General features: G+C 36.5%; 1 protein-coding gene across 1 annotated transcript in view; it reads right to left on the reverse strand.

The window, feature by feature from the left end:
- TMTC2 (transmembrane O-mannosyltransferase targeting cadherins 2) overlaps positions 1-16,809 on the reverse strand; it is a 434,311-nt gene that overhangs the window by 121,877 nt on the left and 295,625 nt on the right. The window contains exon 8 of the mRNA XM_040234484.1: positions 1,618-1,739. Within this exon, the coding sequence (XP_040090418.1) occupies positions 1,618-1,739 (122 nt within the window). The remainder of the gene's footprint in view (positions 1-1,617; positions 1,740-16,809) is intronic.

A 16,809-nucleotide genomic window follows, 5' to 3' on the forward strand; every position in this document is an offset into this window, starting at 1 on the left:
TATGAGGTTATTCCCTCTCAATATTTTATTCAGTAAAAATTTATTCTGATTTACTCACACAATCACCATTTCTGTGCTCACCGTTTTTTTTAAAACCCAATCTGTAAATCTCCTTATAGATTTAAATATGTCTTTTCAAAAGACATGTTTAGTATCATCTTCAGCTAGAGTTTTCAGTGAACTGACTTTAATTTCCTGGCCTAGGAATTCCTGGCTCATCCAAGTAAAGTAAATTCAAAACCCAAACCCCAGTGAGGGGAGGACAGAGGCGACAAATTCTCTGCAAAGATTTCAGATTCCACTCTGAGAAAGGCAAGCTTTCATGCTGCCCTCTTTTATCAGTATGTGAACTTTTTCTACATTGTTCTTTCACAGGGGATATGAACTTTCCTACTTTATTTAGACACCTAATTCCTGGCCTTCTGTTGGTCTAAGACTTCATCTCTTATTCCATCAAGAAGGAAAGACAGACAATAAGCTCCTTCCCATGGGCTGTTAAGACTAGTAAACTATCCCAAATCAACTTTAAGATCAGCCTACTGTTTACTGTTCTGGTGTTTAGTTACTGATTTATTTCCATCCTGGAGAAATTCTCTTCCTATGGTTTGAGCTCAACAGATATGCATTAAGAGCATATCTGTTGCATTTTATTAAGCATACCTAGATGTGTTGGAGTGAGACATTTTCTGGTTACTTAGTCTGCCTATATAATCTCTTTAATAGCATTTTAGTGGTATCTTAGAATGGAAAGGTAATACTTGTAATTGTTTAGCTTATCATCTTCTATGGGAAATAATATTATTTTTAAACAATTATAAGATACCTTTCTATGAATTTACGTAGGAATTACTTTCTTGACCATTGTCTCCATGTTTTGCTAATATTTACTTATTTTTAGTAACACTGGAGAGAAATTAAGGGATATGACTAAAATAACATAGACAATAGATTTAGATTGAGACTGAAGGCTAGTTGTACCATTTATTAGTTGGTGAGCTCAGAAAAGTTATTTAAATATATTTTGAACAATCTCCTATTGTAGAAAAAAATATTATTATTACTTGAAGCACATAAAATTACAATTTTTGTAAGTCACAGTGGTTGACTATAAACAAGTCCTTATGCTTCCAATATTGCTTTCATAGAAATATGACCAAGACTCATCATATAGTGGGTAGCCAAATTATGGGTGCACTTCTCTTATAGAATGACTTCCAGTTAAAAGGATTCTAGGTGACACTGATGGACACACATGCAATATCTTATATAATACTTGCTTTTTGGATAGAGTCAGGTGTTATAGCCAATCTGGGGTTAACATTGGCTTACAGAACATAATCTTTATACAAATATTGCTATTTTGACAATTTCATTATATAATCACACATTTTGGGTTCTCCATTTATACATTTCAACTAAGTTACATCAAGGATACACATCACACTTTATCTATGGTAAACCCCATAGCCAAAGGAACTCATTTTTCTATATTTTTTTGTATATTGTTCTAATTTAGTATGACCATCATTACAGGCCAGAACAGGTGCCTCAGACCCTTTCTACCTCAATCTGAACAGGAGAACCAATTTCTGAAGGGTGAAAGAGACAGTTACTCACTGTCAGAGCAAGCAGTTTCCCATAGGTAAGATGAGCAGGGATGTGGTCAGTCTTGGATCTCAGAGATTCCATATACCAGTGCTCTGCTTCAGGGAGCATGCTTAATCGCATGTACGCTTCACCTGACAAGAGAATCAAAAGAAAATCAATCTGACAGTACACTTTTCCAAGAACATTTGCAACAGCATCATATCACATGTTTATATTCCACATATGTTTATATCACATTTATACATTTTCAGATTCTGTGAGAAGTACTCTCATCCATTATCTCATTTGATTCCCCTGAAGTCATCATCAGGTCGATCTCACAGATGAGAAAACTTGTGTTTGGCAAAATTAAGTGAAATGCCTAATTAAAAATGTAATATGCAGTAAAGCTTTGATTTTTTTAAAAAATCTAGAAATGTCTAATTCTCAATCATACGTGCTTTGTCACCATTTCATTTTTTAAGGTTGGGTCTTTCTTATCTACAATCATTTGTTCTTTTTTATTCATATTCATTCTTTCCTTTACAAACTCAAGTATTTATAGAATAACTACTAAATGGAGAGTATTATGCAGGACCTAAACAACAAAAGTTCAAGGTCCTACCCACTAAAGTTGAAAACTCTGTTGAGAAAGTAATAATAAATGAAGAAGTTAAAGGGAATTCCTTGGTGATCAAGTGGTTAGAGATTCATTCTTCCACTGCAGTGGACACAGGTTCAATTCCTGCAGAAGCAATGGGGCATGGGTTTGGCTCCTGGTTTGGGAACTGAGAGTCCATAAGCGATGTGGCTGGGGGAAAAAAAAGGAGCTAAAAATATTCGAGATGAAGCACTGGTGCTAGATGTTAGATTTTTCAGAAATTATTTGCATTTTATATGTTAATAAGTAAAGTAAAATTTACCAGTTTCATTTGGAAAATCCAGTGAATACGTGACAATTATTTAGCATGCCCATTACCAAGTGTAAAGCTAGTCTAAGGCCTTTCAGCCATCAGCTATTATTTTCAACTTATATAAATTTTGCCCACCAAATAGCTTTTCATTAATAGCCAAGCAAGAGAAAAAAATCAGAAATAAGCCAAAAACTTATCAGCTCAGTTCAGTCACTCAGTCCAGTCACTCAGTCGTGTCCGACTCTCTGCGACCCCATGAATTGCAGCACGCCAGGCCTCCTAGTTCCTCACCAACTCCCAGAGTTCACTCAAACTTATGTCCATCGAATTGGTGATGCCATCCAGCCATCTCATCCCCTGTTGTCCCCTTCTCCTCCTGCCCCCAATCCCTCCCAGCATCAGAGTCTTTTCCAATGAGTCAACTTTTTGCATGAGGTGGACAAAGTATTGGAGTTTCAGCTTCAGCATCATTCCTTCCAAAGAAATGCCAGGGCTGATCTTCAGAATGGACTGGTTGGATCTCCTTGCAGTCCAAGGGACTCTCAAGAGTCTTCTCCAACACCACAGCTCAAAAGCATCAATTCTTCGGCGCTCAGCTTTCTTCACAGTCCAACTTTCACATCCATACATGACCATAGGAAAAACCATAGCCTTGACTAGACGGACCTTAGTCGGCAAAGTAATGTCTCTGCTTTTGAATATGCTATCTAGGTTGGTCATAATTTTCCTTCCAAGGAGTAAGTGTCTTTTAATTTCATGGCTACAATCACCATCTGCAGTGATTTTGGAGCCCAAAAAGATAAAGTCTGACACTGTTTCCACTGTTTCCCCATCTATTTCCCATGAAGTGATGGGACCAGATGCCATGATCTTCGTTTTCTGAATGTTGAGTTTTAAGCCAACTTTTCACTCTCCTCTTTCACTTTCATCAAGAGGCTTTTTAGTTGCTCTTCACTTTTGGCATAAGGGTGGTGTCATCTGCATATCTGAGGTTATTGATATTTCTCCCGGCAATCTTGATTCCAGCTTGAGCTTCTTCCAGCCCAGCGTTTCTCATGATGTACTCTGAATATAAGTTAGATAAGCAGAGTGACAATATACAGCCTTGACATACTCCTTTTCCTATCTGAAACCAGTCTGTTGTTCCATGTCCAGTTCTAACTGTTGCTTCCTGACCTGCATATAGGTTTCTCAAGAGGCAGGTCAGGTGGTCTGGTATTGCCATCTCTTTCAGAATTTTCCACAGTTTATTGTGATCCCAAAGTGTATCAGTTGCCTTCTTATCACCACCCACCTCTCCTTTCTACACTTATAGTTTGAAAGAATATTCCACTTGATAGGAAGATTAGATTGTAACATGGTTTCTGTATTTAAGTTAAATATTATAGTTATATTAAACACTTCAAATGAAGAAACTACTCAATTTCTGAGACCAAGCAACAAACTGGTGACCTGCATTATTTTTCAAGCAGATTTTCATAATAGCTTAACTAATCATAATTGTGATGGCTCTTTCCTTTTAGAGGAATAATCAGAGGATTTGCCTAAATGTATCACCCACACTGGTTGTACATCTTTGCTTCAAAGAAAGAGCTAGTTTCCTTTTATTTTAATCAAATTCTCTTTACATTACCACAGTGTTGTCGATACAAATATGTTTGATGAATTGAATTGATCTGCGTCTCCAGGCCTTTTGAATGCCCTTTGCTCATCCAGTTAGTAAAAAACATTGGTGACAAATTACATGTAACATAAACAAAAATGTATGCACCACTCACACATTTATGTGTTTCTAGTTCTGAAAATAGTCCTTAAACTATATTATCATAAAAATGATAGCTTGATTTTTTTTCCCTAAAGCTTAAGACATGTTTCCATTTAAGAAGAATTTGGTTAGACATTAATCAAGTACGCAGGCTGAGATGCAAGAAATACTGAAGCAAAGACTGAAGACTACAATAAAATACACAAAATATTCATAGTTGTTAAGACTGGTAGGATTAGGTACAGATTTTTTTTCATCTTTCTGTAATAATTATATTGTCTTATTATCATATCTCATAATAAGCAAAACACTGTCAGGCAATTTTCTTTTTACAGTGTTGAACTAATAAACATTTCCAAATAAAGTAAACAAATGGTAATTTTTCTTAGGGATAGTGAACTACTTCTTTATACTAAATATTAGATATGATTTATATAAAAAATATAAAATCAAATATTAAAAAATTTAAAGCAATTAATGATAAACAAAATTCAACTATCTCTGAAATGGATTATAAAGCCAGTAGTAATTTCAGAGTCAGAGCTGAAAGATGGGTCTGCTTTATGAGGGTCTGTTTGGAATTAATCTGAAACTCTACTTATAGTCTTCAACTACTCATAGATCACTTTTTAGACGTTGACAATCATTGCATTTAATATGGCTTCTACTTTCAATTTATTTAAAAAAACAAAGAATTTGTAGAACAGTAAGTTATCGGCACAGAGAAAATACAGGAGAATCCTAAGTCCATGGTGCTTTTGAGATTCAAATTTTCATATTTAAGTGGTTGATGTTTGAAAATCATTTCAAAAAGCTCCTTTTTTCCAAGTCAGAAATCTACCATTATTAAAACCCAGTTTGAAATGAAATATTATTAATTTGCTAACTACTTAACTTGACCTATTTTGTTCAGTAAGAACTCATAAGCAACTTATTAAGTCATAAAGCTAGTGAGGTGGGAAAATATCAAAGGACCATAAATTAAAAATATAATGTAATAATGCATCTTGGCAAGTATATAAAAAATGTAAATAACTACCTTCCTTAGGTTCTTCTATACATTACAACTTAGAAAAACTTCATGTAATCATTCGTTATATCTCAGTGATAATGATGACAATAGCATTCACTGAATGTTTATTGTGAATCAGGGTAGCAAACTACAAGGAGCAAACATCTGACTTACATGTATCCACTCCTCCCATTCTATCCCTTTGGGTGCACAGAAGGTTTTCTCACTTAGCCCCACACACGTCCTTAACACCTCATCCTCATTCAGCCAGTACCAACTAACTTTTAGATTATGTTTGTGAGATGAAATATATTTTCAGTCTCTATATTAGTTGCTCTGTACCTCATTTTTTAAAATTAAGGAATGTCCTTAATTAACCTGGATTTTACAGATGAGAAAATTGAAAAGCAGAGTAGCTAAATTAAACACACAAAACCATAAATGTAGAAAGCTGCAGTTCAAACACAGGATGACCTGATGTCAGTGCATTGCTAATCTGTTGGTAGTGAACAATCACTAACTTTCCAAGTGTCCAGCTCAGGGGAAAATTATACTTTGTCTCACTCACGAGAAACTGTTTTCTAGCTTGTGATACACAGGCCATCAAGTTCATTTCATTTTGCCTTGAGCTTATCTATTGAATTAAAGGACTAAAAAAGAGCAATAATAATCCATGGCTGACCTTTAAAAACGTTTCTGCCTCAAACTGGATTCAATTCTTAACAGGGAAATATGTAGCATAGAAAATGTACTTTAGTTCTTAAGGTTGACCTTAACACAAAAACAGCCCATAAAGTGGTAATAAAGACGCAAAACCAAAAATGCAAGAAAATAATCATGGATGAATTTAAATATGTATAAAAGGCAATTCAATAAAGGTTCAGGCAACAAACAATATAAGCCCAAGTACTCACTGTATTCCTGGCATGGCCAAAGTAGGAGCTTCATATTTCTGATTCCTAATTCATATAAGGGGCTTTTTTATGAATGAGGAAGAAGGCTCAGGAATAACAAGTGACCTGCACAGCTAACAATCCTATCTGAAAAGATTTGGGTACTTTCTTGACATGCCAGTGGTTAAGACTCTGTGCTGTCAGTGCAGGGGATGTGGATTTGATCCCTGCTTGGGGAACTAAGATCCTACATGCAATGTGGTGTGGCCCAAAAATTAAAAGAAAAAGGTTTGAATGTCTTGAAAGCCCATGCTTTTTGCCACTGCATCAAGCAGTTACCAACCATATAAAGTTTATTACTTATTGAATATCCACTGAAGTATTAAATGGTATTCTTTATGCTTTTATATTATTCTTACACTGTTAATTAGTATTGGTCTCATTTTATAAATGAGGTGACTATGGGTTACTGAGCTTAATCAACTTGTTCAGTGTTCAAAAACAAGCAAACGACACTGAAGATTCAGATTAGATTCTCTCTCTTTCTACCATACCATTTGGCCAAATATGTAAAAAAAAAATTAGAGAAGAATAAAATAACTGCAAAAAGTACCATCACTGAATTCAGTATTAGGAGAGAGAATGGTGTATATGTAATCCTTCAAGCTTGATTGAAATAGTAAAATCATAAAAATTCCATAAAGGAAATGATCACAGGAAAAGAAAGTTCAGTAAATTTAATAAGGAAGAGAATGAAGAGACTTGATTGGGAATAGGGTGCAGGAAGGTGGGTTAAGTCATCTTTTGTGGTACTGTAATTCTTCTTAACTTACAATAATAGAAAAAAAAATGTTTACAGTACCCAGGAGGTAAGAAGCAATACTGAGTATTTTTCTTTCCTATCCTACAAAAAAAAAAAAAAATGACATAATAGAAGCACTTTTCATAAGAATTCAAAGATGTGCTATGTGATGATATAGTGATCAGGTTCATCACCCAGATTTATTTCTGCTTCACTCACAGACAAAGGAGATTTGGATGTCTCCAGGCTGGCTTCAGGCAGATATAAACTAGTTTCAGATGTAGAACAAATAATGTCACTCTTCCTCTCTAAAAAGCCCTGAATCTAAATAACCCAGCAAAGGCTAACTCCTTAAAGGAAAGAATGCTAGATTATTGATGATGTAAGAGTCCAGATCTCAGTGATTCTCATGTTTCAAGTTACCAGACAGCTCTGGCTTACAGATAAAGAATAGAGCATATAGGAGTACATATTACTGCTATCTGCTAGTGTTATCTTTTGCTTTTCCTGCTTTTCCACAAAATAATACATTTCTATTTCTATATTTCAGTTTAGATTCCTCTTTTTTCCCCCCTTTTAGATTTATTTAGATAGAAGTGGCATAAAGCACTGTAAAAGTTTAAGGTATACAACATCATGACTTGACATATATTGTGAAATGATTACCACAATAAGGTCACTTGGTATATTTCATATAGTATAGATATGACATAAAGCTTGTTTCCCTTGTTGTGAGAATTTTGAGGATCTACTCTCTAAGGAAGTATATCATATAGCAGTTTTAACTATTATATGATATTGTACATTATACTGAACATTAGGCTAGTGCAAAAGTACATTGTTGAACTTTGCTGTTTGATATTGGAATACACTCTTAAACAAATGTGGCTATGTTATACATCATTTTAATGTGCACTTCTCAGTTCAATTTTTTTTTTTTGCTGATGACTTATTACTTGCTGTTAATTTTATATTTATTTTAGACTATATAAGTGATGTTAGATAAAAAGCAAACTCAAATGATTCACTTATTCAAGTTCAAATAGGTCATGAAGCAGCAGAGACAACTCTCAACAAAAACAGTGCATTTGGCCCAGGAAACGCTAACACACGTACAGTGCAGTGGTGGTTCAAGAAGTTTTGCAAAGGAGATGAGAGCCTTGGAGATGAAGAGTATAGTCGCTGCCCATCGGAAGTTAACAAAGACCAACTGAGAGCAATGATCAAAGCTGATCCTGTTACAACTACAAGTTCAGTTCAGTTTAGTTCAGTCGCTCAGTCATGTCCGACCCATGAATCACAGCATGCCAGGCCTCCCTGTCCATCACCAACTCCCGGAGTTTACCCAAATTCATGTCCATCAAGTCAGTGATGCCATTCAGCCATCTCATCCCCTGTCGCCCCTACTCCTCCTGCCCCGAATCCTTCCCAGCATCAGGGTCTTTACCAGTGAGTAAACTCTTCACAAGAGGTGGCCAAAGTATTGGAGTTTCAGCTTCAGCATCAGTCCTTCCAATGAAGACCCAGGACTCATCTCCTTTAGGATGGACTGGTGGATCTTCTTGCAGTCCAAGGGACTCTCAAGAGTCTTCTCCAACACCACAGTTCAAAAGTATCAATTCTTCGGCGCTCAGCTTTCTCCAAAGTCCAACTTTCACATCCATACATGACCACAGGAAAAACCATAGCTTTGACTAGATGGACATTTGTTGGCAAAGTAATGTCTCTGCTTTTTATATGCTGTCTAGGTTGGTCATAACTTTCCTTCCAAGGAGTAAGCGTCTTTTAATTTCATGGCTGCAATCAATATCTGCAGTGATTTTGGAACCCCAAATAATAAAGTCTGACACTGTTTCCACTGTTTCCCCATCTATTTGCTATGAAGTGATGGGACCAGATGCCATGATCTTCCTTTTCTGAATGTTGAGCCTTAAGCCAACTTTTTCACTCTCTCACTTTCATCAAGAGGCTTTTAGTTCTTCTTCACTTTCTGCCATAAGGATGGTGTCATCTGCGTATCTGAGGTTATTGAGATTTCTCCAGCAATCTTCATACCAGCTTGTACTTCCTCCAGCCCAGGGTTTCTCATGATGTACTCTGCATATAAGTTAAATAAGCAGGGTGACAATATACAGCCTTGACGTACTCCTTTTCCTATTTGGAACCAGTTTGTTGTTCCATATCCAATTCTAACTGTTGCTTCCTGACCTGCATATAGGTTTCTCAAGAGGCAGGTCAGGTGGTCTGGTATTCCCATCTCTTTCAGAATTTTCCACAGTTTATTGTGATCCACACAGTCAAAGGCTTTGGCATAGTCAATAAAGCAGAAATAGATGTTTTTCTGGAACTCTCTTGCTTTTTCCATGATCTAGCATTTGTTGGCAATTTGATCTCTAGTTCCTCTGCCTTTTCTAAAACCAGCTTGAACATCTGGAAGTTCACAGTTCACGTATTGCTGAAGCCTGGCTTGGAGAATTTTGAGCATTAATTCACTAGCATGTGAGATGAGTACAATTGTGCGGTAGTTTGAGCATTCTTTGGCATTGCCTTTCTTTGGGATTGGAATGAAAACTGACCTTTTCCAGTCCTGTGGCCACTGCTGAGTTTTCCAAATGTGTTGGCATATTGAGTGCAGCACTTTCACAGCATCATCTTTCAGGATTTGAAATAGCTCCACTGGAATTCCATCACCTCCACTAGCTTTGTTTGTAGTGATGCTTTCTAAGGCCCACTTAACTTCACATTCCAGGATGTCTGGCTCTAGGTGAGTGATCACACCGTTGTGATTATCCCGGTCGTGAAGATCTTTTTTGTACAGTTCTTCTGTGCATTCTTGCCACCTCTTCTTAATATCTTCCACTTCTGTTAGGTCCATCCCATTTCTGTCCTTTATCAAGCCCATCTTTGAATGAAATATTCCCTTGGTATCTTTAATTTTCTTGAAGAGATCTCTAGTCTTTCCCATTCTGTTCTTTTCCTTTTTCTTGGCATTGATAGCTGAAGAAGGCTTTCTTATCTCTTCTTGCTATTCTTTGGAACTCTGCATTCAGATGCTTGTATCTTTCCTTCTGCTTTGCTTTTCGCTTCTCTTCACAGCTATTTGTAAAGCCTCCTCAGACAGCCTTTTTGCTTTTTTGCATTTCTTTTCCATGGGGATGGTCATGATCCCTGTCTCCTGTATAAAGTCACAAACCTCCATCCATAGTTCTTCAGGCACTCTATCAGATCTAATCCCTTAAATCTATTTCTCACTTCCAATGTATAATCGTAAGGGATTTGATTTAGGTCATACCTGAATGGCCTAGTGGTTTCGAAACAGCTACAAGAGAAGTTGCCAAAGAACTTAATATGGATCATTCTATGGTCATCCAGAAATTGAAACAAATTGGAAGGGTGAAAAAGCTCAATAAATGGGTGTCTCATGAACTGACCATAAATCAAAAAAATCATTATTTTGAAGTGTTGTCTTCTCTTATTCTACACAAAAACAAACCATTTCTAGATCTGATTGTGACATAGCACAAAAACTGCATTTTATACTACACCGAGTGGTAAGCAGCTCAGTGGCTAGACCAAGAAACTCCTCAGTACTTCCCAAAGCCAAACTTGCACCAAAAAACAGTCATGGTCACTGCATGGTGGTCTGCTTCCCGTCTGATCCACTAGAGCTTTCTGAATCCTAGTGAGACCATTACATCTGAAAAGTATGGTCAGCAAATTGATGAGATACACTGAAAACAGCAATGCCTAGAGCTGGTATTGGTCAACATAAGTGACATAATTTCTGTTGGGACCAAAACAGAAATGGCCCAATTTTTCTCCATGACAACACCTGACCACACATCACACAACCAACATTTCAAAAGTTGAACAAATTGGGGTATGAAGTTTTGCCTCATCTGCCATATTCACCTGACTTCTTGCCAACTGACTCTCACTTCTTCAAGCAACTCAACAACTTTTTGCAGGGCCAATCTTCCACAGCAGGCAAGAGGCATAAAATGCCTACCAAAAGTTCCTGAAATCCCAAGGCATGGACTTTTATGCTATAGGAATAAACAAACTTATCTCTCATTAGCAAAAAATGTGTTGATTGTAATAATTCCTACTTTGATTAATAAAGATGTGTTTGAACCTAGTTAAAATGATTTTAAAATCACAGTCTGCAACCACAATTACTTTTCTACCAACTTAATATATCCCTAGTATTTTGTATTATAACTGGAAGTTTGTACATTTTGACCACGTTCATCCAATTTCTCCACCCTCCAAATTTCCTATTTGAAAAAAAAACAAATTTTGACCACTTTTACCAAAAGTATTCACTCTTTACTCAACTCTTACAGTAATTGTTAAATTTCTTTTTTTGAATTTTTAAATGCGCATTTTGCATATCAATTTAGGTTAGCCAACATGGATAACACATATGATGGTAAACCTATAGTTTAATGAGATAGCATTCACTGTTGCCTTCTGGTACTTTTAATCTTGTGACAAAGAGATATGTTTATCATACATATTTATACTATCAAAATTTTTTAAAATTTGATTTTTAGGTGTACATGAAACAAATAACATGATAAACTTTTTAAAAATTATTACTAAAATTTCAGTTAATCTGTGTTTAAAAATGTAATTTCCTAGATATCATGTTTTAGAATGAAGAAGGGTATCAAGGAAACAATAAAGCTTATGGTAAATGGCTGGGAGCAAAGTCACAGTGAACAGAGAAACATGAATTAGAAAGGTTATGAAAAAAGCAGAACTTCATATACCTTGCTATAATTTAAGGAGTTATGAAAGTTTCAGAAGTATGCAAAAATACTGAGACACCAGCACCCTGGGGAGAAATGCTATCTTTATAAAAGGCCTCACACAGGTTACAGGATTTTTTCTGGCCTCTAAAGAATGGGCACTTTCAGAATATAGCCCCACATGGTTTCTAGCGGATTTCCTCCTGCTGATAGGGTGAAAGCATCTCATTGTCATTACTACACGTGTTGTAGGATACTTTGCCTCAAAGTTAGGCATTCCATGGTAATCTACTTTCCAAGCTTTCCCAGTTTGAGGAACAGGCTGGTCACCAAGGTAACCATTCCTTTTGTATGGAATGCTTATTTTCCATTTAAGATATCAGGTTTGTTTCAGCGGTTTTTATAAGTAGTGTTTCTCTATGCTGGTCATTTTTCCTTTAATGAGCACTTTATCCATCTTATCTTCAAGTTTGTTATTATTTATTTTATATATGTTACTGTTCTTCCCTTATAAAATAATTTTGCATAGAATATTAAAATGAAATAAATATTTTAATTAATTGACTTATTAACTTGGTTTGCCTCATCTATCTGATAAAATTATTTATAATTATGATGCAGCATTGAATTATGAGTTATAAACAAAAATAATAATAAGATGACTGGGTTTCTAATTCTTATCTTGCCATTAAAACTTTGTATGGTTGTAGACAAACAGGTTATTTGAAAGGGACATAGTTTTTTAATTTATTTAATTTAGTTTAATTGGAGAATAATTACTTTACAATATTGTGATAGCTTCTGCCATGTATCAACATGAATCGGCCATAGGCATACATCTGTCTCCCCCAATCCTGAACACCACTAATACCTCCCTCTTCATCCCATGCCTATAGGTTGTCACAAAGCACAGGTCTTGGGTGTCTGGCTTCCCGCAGGAATTGGCACTGGCCATTCATTCCACATATGGGAATGTACATGTTTCAATGCTATTCTCTCAAATCATTCCACCCTCCCCTTCTCCCAGTGAGTCCAGAAGTCTGTTCTTTATCTCTCCTTTGTTGCCCTATATGTAAGATCGTTGGTACCATCCTTCTAGATTCCAGATATATATGTTAATATACCATATTTGTCTTTCTCTTTCTGACTTACTTCAGTCTGTACAATAGGCTCTAGGTTCACCCACTTCATTAGAACAGACTCAAATGCGTTCCTTTTTTAGCTGAGCAGTATTTCACTGCGCATATGTTCTACAACTTCCTAACCCTGAAAGGTCCTTAGTTTTCAATTCAGCTCAGTCACTCAGTCATGTCCAACTCTTTGTGACCCCATGAATCGCAGCACATCAGGCCTCCCAGTCCATCGCCAACTCCCGAAAGTTCACTCAAACTCACGTCCATTGAGTCGGTGATGCCATCCTCTGTCGTCCTCTTTTCCTCCTGCCCCCAATCCCTCCCAGCATCAGAGTCTTTTCCAATGAGTCAATTCTTCCCATGAGGTGGCTAAAGTACAGGAGTTTCAGCTTCAGCATCATTCCTTACAAAGAACACCCAGCCCTGATCTCCTTTAGAATGGATTGGTTGGATCTCCTTGCAGTCCAAAGGACTCTCAAAAGTCTTCTCCAACACCACAGTTCAAAAGCATCAATTCTTCGGCACTCAGCTTTCACAGTCCAACTCTCACATCCATACATGACTACTGGAAAACCATAGCCTTGACTAGACAGACATTTGTTGGCAAAGTAATGTCTTTGCTTTTCAATCTGCTATCTAGGATGGTCATAACTTTTCTTCCAAGGAGTAAGCGTCTTTTAATTTCATGGCTGCAATCACCATCTGCGGTGATTTTGGAGCCCCAAAAAATGAAGTCTGACATTGTTTCCACTGTTTCCCCATCTATTTGCTATGAAGTGATGGGACCAGATGCCATGATCTTAGTTTTCTGAATGTTGATCTTTAAGCCAACTTTTTCATTCTCTTTCACTTTCATCAAGAGGCTTTTTAGTTCTTCTTCACTTTCTGCCATAACGGTGATATCATCTGCATATCTGAGGTTATTGAGATTTCTCCAGCAATCTTGATTCCAGCTTGTACTTCTTCCAGCCCAGCGTTTCTCATGATGTGCTCTGCATATAAGTTAAATAAGCAGGGTGACAGTATACAGCCTTGACGTACTCCTTTTCCTATTTGGAACCAGTTTGTTGTTCCATATCCAGTTCTAACTGTTGCTTCCTGACCTGCATACAGGTTTCTCAAGAGGCAGGTCAGGTGGTCTGGTATTCCCATCTCTTTCAGAATTTTCCAGTTTATTGTGATCCACACAGTCAAAAGCGTTGGCATAGTCAATGAAGCAGAAATAGATGTTTTTCTGGAACTCTCTTACTTTTTCCATGATCTAGCGGATGTTGGCAATTTGATCTCTGGTTCCTCAGTTTTTTCTAAAATCAGCTTGAACATCTGGAATTTCACAGTTCACGTATTGCTGAAGCCTGGCTTGGAGAATTTTGAGCATTACTTTACCAGCATGTGAGATGAGTGCAATTATGCAGTAGTTTGAGCATTCTTTGGCATTGCCTTTCTTTGGGATTGGAATGAAAACTGACCTTTTCCAGTCCTGTGGCCACTGCTGAGTTTTCCAAATGTGCTGGCATATTGAGTGCAGCACTTTCACAGCATCATTTTTCAGGATTTGAAACAGCTCCACTGGAATTCCATCACCTCCACTAGCTTTGTTCTTAGTGATGCTTTCTAAGGCCCACTTGACTTCACATTCCAGGATGTCTGGCTCTAGGTGAGTGATCACACCATCATGATTATCTGGGTCATGAAGATCTTTTTGTACAGTTCTTCTGTGTATTCTTGCCACCTCTTCTTAATATCTTTTGCTTCTGTTACGTCCATATCAGTTCCATTCTTTATCAAGCTCATCTTTGCATGAAATGTTCCCTTGGTATCTCTAATTTTCTTGAAGAGATCTCTAGTTTTTCCCATTCTGTCATTTTCTTCTATTTCTTTGCAATGATCGCTGAGGAAGTCTTTCTTATTTCTTCTTGCTGTTCTTTAGAACTCTGCATTCAGAAGCTTATATCTTTCCTTTTCTCCGTTGCTTTTCACTTCTTTTCACAGCTATTTGTAAGGTCTCCCCAGACAGCCATTTTGCTTTTTTGCATTTCTTTTCCATGGGGATGGTCTTGATCCCTGTCTTCTGTACAATGTCACAAAGCTCAGTCCATAGTTCATCAGGCACTCTATCAGATCTAGGCCCTTAAATCTATTTCTCACTTCCACTGTATAATCATACGGGATTTGATTTAGGTCATACCTGAATGGTCAACTTAAGTCTGAATTTGGCAATAAGGAGCCCATGATCTGAGCCACAGTCAGCTCCTGGTCTTCTTCTCTTGTGTTGTTGGAAGAGGGTGTTTGCTATGACCAGTGTGTTCTCTTGGCAAAATTTTATTAGTCTTTGCCCGGCTTCATTCTGTATTCCAAGGCCAAATTTGCCTGTTACTCCAGGTGTTTCTTGACTTCCTACTTTTGCATTCCAGTCCTCTATAATGAAAAGGACATCTTTTTTGGGTGTTAGTTTTAAAAGGTCTTGTAGGTCTTCATGGTACCGTTCAACTTCAGCTTCTTCAGCGTTACTGGTTGGGGCATAGACTTGGATTACTGTGATATTGAATGGTTAGCCTTGGAAATGAACAGAGATCATTCTGTCGTTTTTGAGATTGCATCTAAGTACTGCATTTCAGACTCTTTTGTTGACCATGATGGCTACTCCATTTCTTCTAAGGGATTTCTGCCCGCAGTAGTAGATATAACGGTTATCTGAGTTAAATTCACTTATTCCAGTCCATTTTAGTTTGCTGATTCCTAGAATGTCGATGTTCACTCTGTCATCTCCTGTTTGACCACTTCCAATTTGCCTTGATTCACGGACCTGACATTCCAGGTTCCTATGCAATATTGCTCTTTATAGCATCGGACCTTGCTTCTATCACCAGTCACATCCACAGCTGTGTATTCTTTTTGCTTTGGCTCTATCCCTTTATTCTTCCTGGAGTTATTTCTTCACTGATATCCAGTAGCATATTGGGCACCTAATGACCTGGGGAGTTCCTCTTTCAGTATCCTATCATTTTGCCTTTTCATACTGTTCATATGTTTTCATACATTTTTCCTTTTCATACTGTTCATACGTTTCATACTTTTCATACTGTTTGCCTTAGTTTTACCATCTACAAAATGAGGAGCCAAGACTAAATAACTTTTTGATCTCCCAAATTAGATAATAATTTAAAGACAATCATTGTCCAGTAATCTGTATAGCTGTTTCATAAATCAGCGACAATACCCTAGTTTAAGGAAATGTCAAATGGATGGATTTTCTAGACAATCTACTCAAGACTGACTAGATCAAGTTGATGACTCCTTTGAATTTATGTTTAACATTTATAGATTTATTATCTAATTATATCTACTCATTGTTGAAAGTCTGAAAGGTGGTACTTTTATTAAATTAAATGAATCCCATCAATCATAGATACTGATTAGTAAAATTTTGTTTTTCCACAATTTATTTAAACATTAAAAGAGTAAATTATAAGTAAAACAATTTGCTAGTTTTAAATATTTAGGTTCATTCTAGCAGTTTTCTGTATTAAATAAAAATATGCTATATTTTAAAAATTATATGTTCTCATTCAATATTAATTGTTTGTGTATTCAAATTCCCCTCCAATATTCTTGTAGGTACTAAACCTACTTTAGTAATTATCCTTTTGTTTTTTTTTAATATACATCTTATTTTCTTAGTATACATATACAGCCATGAAATCCTTGAACTAATGAAAATGCATATATTGTTGTTTTGTTTTCTGGTTTCTCTTTTTTTTTTTTTTTTGGCTATACTATTGGGCTTATGGAATCTTAGTTCCCAGAGCAGGGATTGAACCCAGGCCCCTGACAGTGGAAACAGAGAGTCCTAACCACTGGACTGACAGGGAGTGCCCCCAAAATGCATGTTTTAACAAATTTTTTCCACAAAAATTTAACCATCAATATTTTAAAATTGTGAGTCATT

Source organism: Oryx dammah, unplaced genomic scaffold (genome assembly GCF_014754425.2).
Source record: "Oryx dammah isolate SB20612 unplaced genomic scaffold, SCBI_Odam_1.1 HiC_scaffold_29, whole genome shotgun sequence".
NCBI lineage: Eukaryota > Metazoa > Chordata > Mammalia > Artiodactyla > Bovidae > Oryx > Oryx dammah.